We start from the raw sequence: 13,352 nt of genomic DNA on the forward strand, positions 1-13,352 counted from the left end.
GGTCTATACTGACTGTTCGAAGGTCGCTGGTTGAGTCGGTTACGCTCTTACTCTAGGGGATCATTACGAATAACACTCATTGCTGGCTGGTTGCAGTGTCTTCACTACAGAGCTGGTCGCCATCTCTCGCACCATAGCGCATATCTGCTCTTGCTCAGGTGAGTCCTTCGTTATCTGTAGTGACTCCCTGTGAGTGGTTTATGAGCTATCAACCAGTGTTTTCCTCACTCTCGTCTGGTGATGGGCTATCCAGGAGTCCATCCATACCCTTTCTCGTTGTGGCTGCTCCGTCATTTTTCTGTGGACCCTGGGTCGTGCCGGCATCCTGGGTAATTAACGTGTTGACACGCTGGCGAAACAAGCTGTCGGTGCATCGGCCTTGGAGATTGGCCTTTTGGAGTGTGATCTCCAGTTTTGCGGCAGAAGGTACTTGATACCTGGGCTGAAGAATGGCGCTCCCTGCCTTCAGCCAACTAACTTCGAGTCGTCAAGGAGACTACAGGTGTGTGGTGCTCCTCCTTGCGAGCCTCCCGCAAGGACTCAGTTGTCCTCTACCGGCTATGCATTTGGCCACACCTGGCTGATGATGCATGGTCATCTCTTGTGCTGTGAGGACCCACCTCTCTGTTGCTGTGGGTTAGTGTTTGTAGTGGTCCACATCTTGTGGACCTGTCTGTTTTTAACCACACTGAGGCAGATGTTTGCTCTGCCTGATACGCTCCCTACACTTTTGTCGGATGATGCTGCCGTGGCAGATTTAGTTTTGAGCTTTATTCATGCAGGGGGCTTTTATAGCTTAATCTAAGGGTTCATGTCCTTTTTAATGTTGAGTCTGGCCTTTGGCCTCTGGTTTTATATTGCGGTTTTTAGTGTGTTTCTTGGTGGTTAGCTTCTCCTTTTTTTGTTTTCATGGTCGGCCAAACACGCTCACACTCTGTGTGATTTTAATTCCTTTTGTATGGTCGTTGTCTGTGTCTTTCTGGTTCTGTGTCGTCCCTTGTCCCCTCAATTGCTTGTTTTTTTTTTTTATTATTTTATTTATTCCATGTAGGCTTTTATGGCCGTGGAACAAGGGTCTGTGATGGCCTTTGCAGTCTGGCCCCTCAAACCCCACAAACCAACCAACCTAATTCACGTTTTTATGATAAGTTCATCACATTAATGGATGGTGAGATCTACCATATAAGGCAGTAAAATTTGTGTATATGCTTTGTAGCATTTATTTGACGTGAGTAATGACAGAAAATTGACAAAAAATGAGCCACTATATTGCAATACACATCACTTTTTTTTTTTTCTCTTGTACTGTGAATCTTTCTTCCCTCAAATGATATTCCAGCAATACTCTGTTAACATAGAAGGTACCCACTTCCCTTCATAACGCCTTTCTATGGTAGAAATGTCTTTATGGAATCTTTTTCCATATTCATCCGACACGTCACTACAACTTTCTGTGAAGTAGTCCTGGTGAGAGTGCATCATATGTACCTTCAAAGACATATTGCACCCCAGATCTTGATATGCTTTGATCATGTCATTCACCATTGCTTTGTAGTTAGTAGCTCTTCTTCTTCTTCTTCTTCTTCTTCTTCTTCTTCTTCTTCTTCCAAGGAAGTTTCCCGACACTATCTTGAAGCAATCCCATGTCGTCTTTTCTTTGTGAATTAAACATGCTTAAAAATTTGCATCTTTCTGCAACTCCTTGATTTATCGGCCCACAAATACACCTTCCTTTATTTTTGCAGCTGAGAGATGGGGGAATCTGGTAGCTTGACATGCAAACCCTCTGCCTGTTGGATCCATGGACTTTATGAATTGTTTCATTAGGTCAAGTTTGATGTGAAACGGTGGAAGTAGTATATCTTCAGGAGCTACCAGGCTTTCACGTTGTACATTCTTTTTGCCCATTTTCCATCTCCGCCTAGCCCATTTCTTTTTCATGTAGTGAGAATTTCTGTCTTGACTATCCCACTCGCAAAGAAAACAGGCATGCTTTGTGTAGCTTTGTTGCACTCCCAGTACCTAGCAATTACTTTGAAATCTGCACATTTTCCATTTGTATTCATTGGATTGTAATGAATTTAGCATCCTTTGTACACATTTGTAATTCTCTTTGGTAAAGCTGGTGTAAGCTTCTGGAACAGAGGGTATTTTATTTCGGTTATGGACCAAAAAACCCTTGAGAGTTCTTTTCGACACATCTATGAAAGATCTCCCCTCCTGTGAAAAATAAGAAGTTCAGCACTTTCATTAGGACAGGAATGTCATTGCAAAATGTCAGTGCTCTGTCAGTTGGAAAATAGGAAGTAAAGCCATGTTCTCTATGCCTGAACACACTGATTTTAGTACTTTGGTGGAGTAGATTATACTCTTGGCATCTTGAACCAAGCAGCTGCACCTTTTGTTTGCTTGTGTTAACAAATGTAGCGATGACTCGCTTGTGCAGTGATATAAAGGCTCATCATCCGTGATTTATTCAGTACTGCTTACTTCACTGTCACTCCGAATTTGTCCTGGACCTCTCGAAGGTTCTGGAAGGTTGTCAGAATGTTGCACTGGCATGGACTTGGGTAAACAATGTGCCTCTTTGATTTTTGTTTGTAAGACCCTGAATTTTTGTTAGGCAGAAATAACAATCAGTAATGTAGCCCTTGGGCTCTCTCCACACCATGGCCACAGCGAACAACTCCACCTTCTCTTTACCTTTCCACCACTGAATTAGTTTGCAGTAAGACGTTGCACAACAGAAATGTGGTGCCCATTCTTTATCTTGGTCTCCTACCTCTACTCCAAAGTAGTGTTTGTATGCTTTCTTTATGACTGTTGAAATTTTCTTATTTCTGACAAAGGTGAGGTTCCCACAGATATAGCAGAAGTTGTCTTATATTGACATCCACTATGAAGTGGCATTTCTGAAATTTTAAAAATACCTCTTCAGTAGTGCACCTGTACTACATTAATACTAGAGAACTAGAGAAACACTGATATGTACAAACACGCAGTCAATTTACCTTCGAAACCAGGCTAAATCAGTTTTAGCACAGGAACTTATTAATTAAACTGTGCTCAGAAATATGACATCCCTGTGTTTGGCATGAATTGTGAATATACATATATATGTATACATATTACATAAAAAGTATCCCTGACAATGATATTTTCACCCTGCAGCGGAGTGTGCACTGATATGAAACTTCCTGGGAAATTAAAAATGTGTGCTGGACCGAGGCTCGAACGCGGGACCTGTGAACCTTTGCCTTTCGCAGACAAGTGCTCTATCATCCGAGCAACCCAAGCACGACTCACACCCCGTCCGTACAGCTTCACTTCTGCCAGTATCTTGTCTCCTGCCGAGTTCGAGTCTTGGTCCGGCACTCAGTTTTAATCTGCCAGGTAGTTTCAATGATATTTTCTTCACATATTTGAATTTCCCATGGTAAACTGGTTTAAAAGCACACACTTTAATATCAGAAACACAACCCTTGTCGAACAGTATTATTTAAGTACAGATGCCAAGAACTGTGTTGCTACATTCCTTATGTGTGTTGTAAACCCCTCCCCCGTACCCTGTGTCACTATCCAGTCTTACTCAGTGTACCTTTTGTCTTATACATTCAAATGCATTCTCAAACTTGTACCATTCCTCCTGTTGTCCAGTTAACTTAAGATGTAAGGTAAACATGAACCCAGGCCATCTCACAATTCGCCCTTCACCGACTATTGTACTTTGTTTCATAACTTTTATTTACCTTTCTCCTCATTCATAATTCAAACAATGGAAACTCTAGGGTGGAATGTAACAATCAGCATCTCCCCTGTATTGTTTTATTTATAATTCAACGTGACTTAATACTTAAATTCTGTAGCCTGGTGCATGAACTTGATAACTCACAGAATTTTACTTCTGAAATATTTAATAAAATGCCAACTGTTATTATTTTACAGTTTATGATTAATTATATTTTATTTATATTTGCACTTTCAATGTTAATAATATAGAGCAATTTTTGGTAGCATACCTTGATGTTTGGGCCACAAAATAAATATAAATACACAAACTACAGTTTAATGCTCTCTCTCTCTCTCTCTCTCTCTCTCTCTCTCTCTCTCTCTCTCTCTCTCTCTTTTTTTTTTTTTTTTTTTTTTTTTTTTTTTTTTTTTTTTTTTTTTCCCCCCCCATAATCTAAATCGTCCCATGAATTTTATGACTCACTTTCAGTTTCAGAGTGTTGTTGTTGTTGTTGTTGCTGCTGCTGCTGCTGCTCATGTATTTGTTGATCTGTCACTTGTCTACCCTTTAGTTTGCATTGTAAAGACACTTTGCTTCTCAGTCCAGCGTAAAATTTTTTGTGTTCCTCAGGTATGAATTGGCACAGATTGCTCAGGTTCTCCTGTCTATCCTCATTAATTGCTAAGTAGTATTGGTGGATAATTGATAGACATGTGTTGGATATTGCCTTACTTCGCAGTGTTTACTTCTTTGTATTGTTCCATTTCTTGTTTGTGCGAATATGCCATGCAGTATTTTCCTGAATATGCAGTGCAGTGTTTTTCTCATAAACATTGGGTAATCATGGTGCTTGCAGCTTTTTGTATTCTGACATTGTTGTTAACAGTGTCTTTATTTCTCAATATTAGATAGTTCTTCATATTTTCAGTTGACACAAAGTCTTTCTGTACCATCCGTTTCACATGAAAAGGCTGTTTCATCTTGCATGTGTTTCTACTGATTTGTACAAACCTTCTCGTATATAGCAGGGATTTTTCTTTTCTTCTTTTCCATAACAAGCAAGCATGGTAGCACAGTGGTTAGCACACTGGACTCGCATTTGCGAGGATGAACGTTCAAAGCTACATCCGGCCATCTTGTTTTAGGTCCTCCATGATTCCCCTAAATTGCTTGATGCAAATGCCAGGATGACTCCTTCAAAAGAGCACAGCCAAACTTCCCTAATCTGAGCTTTTGTTCCATCTCACTTCATTGTCAGTGATCCATTAAATACTAATCTTCTGCTCCTTTTCTATAACACCAAACTCGTGGTCACAAGATAAGAATGCATGTCCAGGTATAGGAAATTTATTTCCACTGTTTCAAATAATTTCCATACATGAACATCATAGTGCCAAAAGTATACCAAATTCATATTTTTGTTTTGTCTTCCATATGAGTCTAACCAAAGGATCAAGTGTTTGGCTTCTGTTGACTCTTCCAGTTGTTTGAGCTAAGTATATAAATGTGGTAGTACTTCCTATGATTCCCATCCAACAATATCCTCTGACAACATATGAATATTGGATTCTCCCTTAGAGTTGTGGACTCCAGGATTTTGTGTTTACAATTGCCTGGACTAAAACGTGACAGTAGTATGTATTTGTGGAGTTGGTTGATTTTGCTGTATACAAAATCTATTGTGAAAAATGTTTCACTTCCAGCAGCATTCTCAAATTCATTTTTCATTTGCATCTGGCTTTTTCAGCTGTCCAAAGGTGCAGGTCTTTGTCTCTTAGCATTCACCTTTTCTCTCATTCTGATTCTGTACTACTTAGAGACATTTGTAGCAAGTCATACTGTTTACATGTCTCCAAACTATGTTCTCCAAAATGTAAATTAAATTCTGTTCTGAAAACGTGTGTGAGAAGGCGAATGTTGGTGGTTCATGTGCATTACCAGTACAACTCTCCATATATATGTCATGTGGCTTCTTTCAGAGAGTTCAGGAGACAGTATTATGTCACCTTGTGCAATGATTCCTGTATTTTGGTATTCCATTAATGAAAACTGTCTTTGCATATTTATAACTATCTCAGTATTAAATTTCATATGTAAATTAAGGTTTCAGCACCTGTAAACAATGATTGAATATGTTGAAATTGTTAGCGTGTTATTCATATGTTTATCCAGTTAATAATATACCCAGGTTCGCCGATGACATTGTAATTCTGTCAGAGACGGCAAAGGACTTGGAAGAGCAGTTGAACGGAATGGACAGTGTCTTGAAAGGAGGATATAAGATGAACATTAACAAAAGCAAAACGAGGATAATGGAATGTAGTCAAATTAAATCGGGTGATGCTGAGGGAATTAGATTAGGAAATGAGACACTTAAAGTAGTAAAGGAGTTTTGCTATTTAGGAAGTAAAATAACTGATGATGCTCGAAGTAGAGAGGATATAAAATGTAGACTGGCAATGGCAAGGAAAGCGTTTCTGAAGAAGAGAAATTTGTTAACATCGAATATAGATTTATGTATCAGGAAGTCGTTTCTGAAAGTATTTGTTTGGAGTGTAGCCATGTATGGAAGTGAAACATGGACGATAACTAGTCTGGACAAGAAGAGAATAGAAGCTTTCGAAATGTGGTGCTACAGAAGAATACTGAAGATAAGGTGGATAGATCACGTAACTAATGAGGAGGTATTGAATAGGATTGGGGAGAAGAGAAGTTTGTGGCACAACTTGACTAGAAGAAGGGATCGGTTGGTAGGACATGTTTTGAGGCATCAAGGGATCACAAATTTAGCATTGGAGGGCAGCGTGGAGGGTAAAAATCGTAGAGGGAGACCGAGAGATGAGTACACTAAGCAGATTCAGAAGGATGTAGGTTGCAGTAGGTACTGGGAGATGAAGCAGCTTGCACAGGATAGAGTAGCATGGAGAGCTGCATCAAACCAGTCTCAGGACTGAAGACAACAACAACAACAATATACCCAGTTAAATAATTTTATCAATAATTGATTGTTTTCATTGTTATAATAATATATTTCAACATTTTAAATCAAAATTACATTACCTGGATTATTAGACCCCAAAATTCAAGCTCTCTTGTAGCAGAAAATCTCTTGTTCTTTTATTTAACCTAAAGTTTATTAGGTTTTTGCACTCAAGACTGCTTGGTTACAAATACACACTACTACTAGTGGCCTCTGTGGGATGAGAATGGAAACAGATATAAGCTCAATTATTTAGCAAATTATAACAGATGGCATTAGCAGTCACCTCAGTTTTATTAACTCATAATTCAGTTAAAATGTAGGATTTTGACCAGTTTTAATCATTACTGCTGTTAAATGAATATACATTCCTAAAATGAGTTCTAATTTGAGTAATTTCTAAGATTGAATGATTGCATTGCAATAAACCATTATTGGAAGCATGTAAACTCATGTAATCCTTTATTACTCTTGTAGGGTTGTTCCCACAGTTGGACCATCAGAAACGGGTTATTGCTAAAAGCATGAAAAGACAAACTTGGCCCAAGCGCACCTCAATGCCACACAAATCAAGAGCTTCTCGTACTCCATCTGAAGGAAACAGGCGCCTGAGTGCAGATCGAACTCCACGAAAGGAATAATGTATGTTTGAATCATTTGTTTGTGACTACTCAAGATAACCAACAAAAAGTCGCTAGTCGGTGTTATTTTATAAAATGCATATCATGTTCACCATTGATCTCTGTTTAAAGTGAGTCATATATTATTGTGCGATATTGTACATATGTTTCTGTAAAGTAAAGTGTGGCGATCATAGTGAGTCATGTATTCTGGTTGAGTAGTGTACATATATTTCTTTAAAGCAAGATGTGTAAGTCACAGTGCACATAATAATATCCAGAAAACTAGACTGATGCATTAAAAATGTGATATGTTAACATGCAATACTGCCTGACATTATTCTCTTCTGTCTTAAGGGAGCAAAATCTAGACTGTTAATAAAACAAATAATGCCTGTTTAAAAGAGCTGTGACCTTTGTACTTGATGTGGTTGTAAAGAAGTCAATGAAATGTTATTTGTTGTTTTCCAGTATGTGTAATTTTTATCACGCTACTCCTGTTCCATATAAAAATACTGTAAATTATGCCTTTGCCGTAATGAAACCTAAAAATTATCTACCTAGATTATAAAAATGTAGGAAAAGATACATTGCTACTTACCTTAAAGATAACACTGTAAGTTGCATACAGGTTCAGTTAAAATACACTTACATATAAGCTTTTAGCCAGAACCTTTCCCATAATAAGAGAAACATTCACCATTCATTCACACAAACAACCACACCTGACGCACACGTGACAGCCAACTCCGCTGGAATTGGTGGTTGTATGTGCATGAGGTGTGCTTGCTTGTGTGAATGAATGGTGTCTCTCTTTTTCTGAAGAAGGCTATGGCTGCAAGCTTATGTGTAAGTGTGTTTTAATTGTGTCTGTGTGCAATTTAACATGTTATCTTTACAGTAAGTAGCAGTCTATCTTTTCCTGCATTGTTGATATTCCTACCAGGAGTTCCCATTGTTTGATTCTACCTATGACCTGGTGCCTTAATGATCAAGTTCGATCTAACATTAATTTTGTTCTCATTCATCAAATATTTCACAAATGTGTGTAAATGCATCTTAAACAAGGACTTAAAATATAATTTTATTGATGGGTTTTACATATGGCATTCAGAGGGCAGAATATATGTGGTACGTTGTTGCACAGTTTTCAAAAACCCTTATGTGATACACACAACAGGTATAGAAATGAGAATTACATTTCTCTGTGAAACAGTTCAGTTTTTGTGATTTTGTGGGCTATTTTGCATTTTGAAATAATGTGGTGATATATGTCAACATATAGTTAAAACACTACAGAGGGGATAAAAAAATGCATGTAACACATATGTGGTGAGAAAATGCAGAAGCAGCAAGTAAAACACAACATACAGAGCTTAGAAAGTAGTTTCTGAGTTCAATGATTTATTGATTATAAATAAGAGAAAAGATTGAAGATAACTATTCATGTACCAGACTGAAAAAGGCGCTAGCTTCCAAATAATGCCCTTATTCAGAGCTAATTAACAAACAAACTAACAAACTACACACGCACAGTTACACTGAATTGATCAACACACTTTGCGAGACTAAGGTGTATAACACCTCATCTAAAGCATTACTGCCTACAGTCAGCTGTGCACCTAATTCCTTAGGTGCAATCCACCTATTTTCATGGATAAGTTAATCAAGACACTGTTCATTATAAGAAATGGCTGCTGAGCAGAGTCAAGCGCATTCTTTTCACAACAAGTGATATGTAGTACCCACTGCCTCACATTACTCACATGTATTGCTAAGTGATATGAAATGCAACAAACAAATAAGAGAATACTTGTGCGACTCATTATTGAATATTTCTAAAGTGTTGGGAATCCACACCAAATCAGATGTAAAGAAGATATTGAGTCAGTTCAGAGGCCTGCTGCTAGATTTGTTTCCATTACATTCAGTCAATGCACAAGCTTACAGAAATACTCTCTGAACTTAAATGCAAATCCCTGTTTCTTTTTGCAAAACTCTACTGAGAGAGTTTGGAGAACAAGCATTTACAACCAACTAAAGACTGATTATAGTGCTACCAACGTACATCTCACATAGTGACTGCAAAAGACAAGACAAGATGAATCGGAGCTCATACAGAAGCATATAAACAGTGCTTTCTCCCTCACTCTAAGTGGAACAGTTAAGGGAATGACTAGCAGAGATGGTGGTGTGTAGTGTATGTATGCAGATGTACCATATTGACTTCACACATCTGTAGCATGGATTGATGGATTTAAATTGAGGCAATTTGAACAGCAGTGAAGAATTCAGTAGCACATCTCTGCATTATTAGCACCTCAATGTAAGACACAATTTTGGACTGCTACCCTGCTGCTGCTATTCTGGTTCAGGGCAATGAACCCAACAGGATTATTACTGGGAAGACAGAAATTAGTACTATGTCAACATAATCTGACCCTAACACTCAGAGTCAGCACAAAAACTGGAAGCATCAGTTTCAAATTGAACCTCATACCATGCGAGATCTGTTTGTGAAGTAGTTTTGGAGGATAGTGCCTAGCTCGAAGGCTTTAATAACACCTTCAGCACACTGCAGATGCACCATCTACGGGAGACCATGCAGTATCGAAGAGACTTTTTAACATGGAAAGCAAGTAGCTATCAGAGTGAAGGTATTGCTGACAAGGAGTGGACTTGACACAGTCAGAGTTTCTATAAAGCCACCAGAGAGGTGAAGTTAAATGCTCAAGAAGGACGGTGTACTGAGCAGAGGAGGACCAGGTGAAGCAGGTTGGAGATAATGTATTGACGATGTGGAGGAGTAAAGTACAATATCTTGATCCTGGGTCCAGATCATGAAAATACCATCAATCAACCTGGTTTATGATTTTGAGTAACAATGTAGTTGTGTGCGTGTGTGTGCGTGCGTGCAATGTAGCACAATGTAGCAGCATTGCAGTTGGAGCTGATGGAGACATGGGTCGTGTGCTGTGTGTATGTGTGTTGTTTTCTGAAGAAGGCCTTGACCGAAAGCTGAATGTATAACAGTCTTTTTGTTGTGTCTATCTGCAACTCAGTGTGTCATCTTTATGATGTGTAGCAATCTATCCTTTTCCTAATATTATTGACATTCCACACTAGACTTACATTATTTGAATGTTTGTTGGTTACTCCACCAATCACTAATTATCAGTAATACCCTTGTTTGTAAGTTAAGACTTTTTAAATCAGTTGCATTACTAAATCCAATTTATGCAAGGCATTTAGTTGTCATACCAGTACATTTCCACCATCGTTGTGCTTGATAGGCTCCTATTCCACCAACAAAAAGCAGCAACTTTGTTTTCATTTTTATGTTCCAATACAGTAATGCCATTTTCAGTGGCTAGCATATGTAGAGGCACGAGTCCAATTTTGAGCAATAGTAAAATGTGAAATTACTTATGAACATTCAATATATAAGTTTCAAGAAATAAACAATTAAATGTGTTACGCACTTGTAGCAGTAAATTGAAACTAGATCTATGAATGCAGTAATAAGCTGGAATAAATTTTCCAGGACAGAATAATAAAGTACAAAAAATATTGTAGAACAAAAGCAAACTGGTGCTTTTCATTTATTATAAATAAAAAATTGTTTTTACTGGTACCTGGGACCTAGCTTCCATCTCAATGACCTGTCTGAATCAACAATGGTTCTATTGCCTTGTCAAGAGAATAATATTTTTGTACATTCCTGTTCTTGATTCCTCCATGCAGTCTGGAGAATTCTTTGTAGAGTGGAGCAATACAGCTGCAGAGAATCATTTATCTTGAAAGACTTGTTCTTTCTTGTTTTTGATAAAGCCTCAACTGGCACAGAATTCACAGTATACTACTGACAACATTTAAGTTTAATTTCATTGAAAATGGAATCCTTGTGACCTGAAGTTTACTGTTTGTGTTTTTGTAAATCCATAAATTCTTCTGATGTGTGACATTATATAGGCTCAACACACATCCAGGATTAGCCTGGATAGTCCTGTTTTTTTGTGATGTTTGGAGTAATGTTCATGTTTGCAAAAGTGTCCAGAAAGTGAGAAGTTTATGACTGGCAAGTACTTTTTTAATTTTAGACGAATATGTTCCACACGTTTTTAAAGGTTCTCATTTTCCAGTGCATCTGTCAGCTGACATTGGAGCAAGAGCTGACGTAGAATGGGAGTTGTGACTACCATTTCTGCCACAACTTTTCGAATACTGTTAGTCACCTGGCAACAGAAAGAGGGCAATGTGTTTATGTTGTATTCATGTGTGAAGTAACTCATCTGTATGTCTTTGATCATTTTATATCTATTCATTTTTTGTTTCATCATTTAGCAATGGACAAAAGAAAGTGTGCATTTAATGTTAATGTGCAACAGGAAAACAAATTTTTGAAATTGTGTTGTGACATTAACAATGAAAGTGTATTGGTGAATTTTCTGTTTGAAATAAAAAAGTGGTGATATGAAAGACATGTGAAAGGAATTAAAACTAGGAGTGCTGTTAATGCTATACTTCTTCACTAAACATAAAAGATTTTTTAAGCTAAAGATTGCAGTTATGATCTGGAGTGTGCTGCAAAAGAGGCTACATTTCAATAACAGACTGCTAGACATGAACTCCGTTCTCAAATGTCATGCTACGTATCTAAATTGATTAAAAAGTTATGTTACCTAAACTTTTTATCTCCTAGAACCAAAACTGAGGCTATTATTGTTAACTGTTTGATGGAGGGTGTGAGGCAGTATGCTACCCTCCCATAATTATTCTGGCCTCACCCAAAGGAAATGTTCTGTCCCAATACCCTCAACCCAACAATTTCTACTCCCTCTGCCTTATCACCTTCTCCCCATCCTCACCTCACACCCTCATATCTTTTCTGTCCCTCTCATTTTTCACTCCATTTTCCACACTTCCGTGCATGACAACCTCCTGATGCAGCGCGCCTGTTGTCAGTCTAGTGCCTGTACACTCTGCCAGACAGCGCTCCTCTCTCCCACCACATGTTCATTGCTATCCCTTCCCTTTCCCTGCTCCCTCCAGATTGCTGCTTAAATTTCACGTGATTGTTGCATTATGGTCTGAGCTGCCAGAGTAGCCAGCCACATTTGTGTGTGGTGCGCTTGCTTATGCGAATGAATGGTGTGTGTTTCTCTTTCTTTTCCTGCCAAAGGCTGTGGCCAAAAGCTTATGTGTAAGTGTCTTTTAATTGTGTAATAACTTCAAGTTGAACAAATATATTTCAAGGAAGACACAATACTTCTTGTAGACGTGTGTGACCTGTGCTTTTTTTTCCAAGAACTGGGCATGGTGTTTTGTACGATAGGTTATAGTTAGAAGAGGGCTAACTCAACCACAAGTTCAGTATAGAATCTGACAGCAGTTCCATTGGGCCCTGGATATTTGTTCAACTTTAATGATTTCAGTTGTTTCTCAACACCACTGACACAACACTTATTTCATTCATCCTGTCAGTGGTATGATGATTAAGTTGGAGCAATTCTTCTGGATTTTCATTTGTAAAGGAGCATTTCTGCTTTTGTTTTGCTATCCTCAATTTCTGTTCTGTCTTATTTGCTAGGGTCTGGATACTAACAGCCTTTACATATACCAAAATTTCTTTGGGTTTTGTGAAATATTATTTGATAATATTCTGCTACAGTAGTCACTGACGGCCTTACACATTGCTCTTGGTAGCCAAATACATTTTATTCAACATCTCTCTATCTGTAGCCTTAAGCTTTGATTTACACCTCTTACGCAGTAATTTTTGTTTCTTCAGGAGTTTTTTTACAGTGTCTATATACCATAGAGGTTCCCTCCTATTATGAACTGTTCTGTTGAGTACATATCTATCCAGTGCATGGTCAGCTACACCTTTAAACTTGAGCCATAGTTCCTGTACATGATCCTCCCTTGTGCTGAAAGTTTGAACTTCCTCACTGAGAAACGACACTACTGATTTTTATCTAGTTTACTGAACATCCTTTGTACTTTGGTAATCCCTGTTGCC

At 38.2% G+C, this 13,352-nt stretch overlaps 1 protein-coding gene across 6 annotated transcripts in view; it reads left to right on the forward strand.

Moving 5' to 3' along the window:
* Nucleotides 1-11,895, forward strand: part of LOC126354294 (ribonuclease 3) — a 244,217-nt gene extending 232,322 nt beyond the window's left edge. For 4 of the 6 annotated variants that reach the window (XM_050003841.1, XM_050003843.1, XM_050003847.1 and 1 more), the window contains one exon: nt 7,188-7,803. In XM_050003841.1, coding sequence (XP_049859798.1) covers nt 7,188-7,351 — 164 coding nt within the window. In that variant the 3' untranslated portion in view covers nt 7,352-7,803. Of the gene's footprint in view, nt 1-7,187; nt 7,804-11,472 lie in introns of those variants that run through there. The other 2 variants (XM_050003842.1, XM_050003844.1) reach the window with 2 other exon arrangements.
* Nucleotides 11,896-13,352: the final 1,457 nt, after the last annotated feature.

Source organism: Schistocerca gregaria, chromosome 3 (genome assembly GCF_023897955.1).
Source record: "Schistocerca gregaria isolate iqSchGreg1 chromosome 3, iqSchGreg1.2, whole genome shotgun sequence".
Lineage (NCBI taxonomy): Eukaryota > Metazoa > Arthropoda > Insecta > Orthoptera > Acrididae > Schistocerca > Schistocerca gregaria.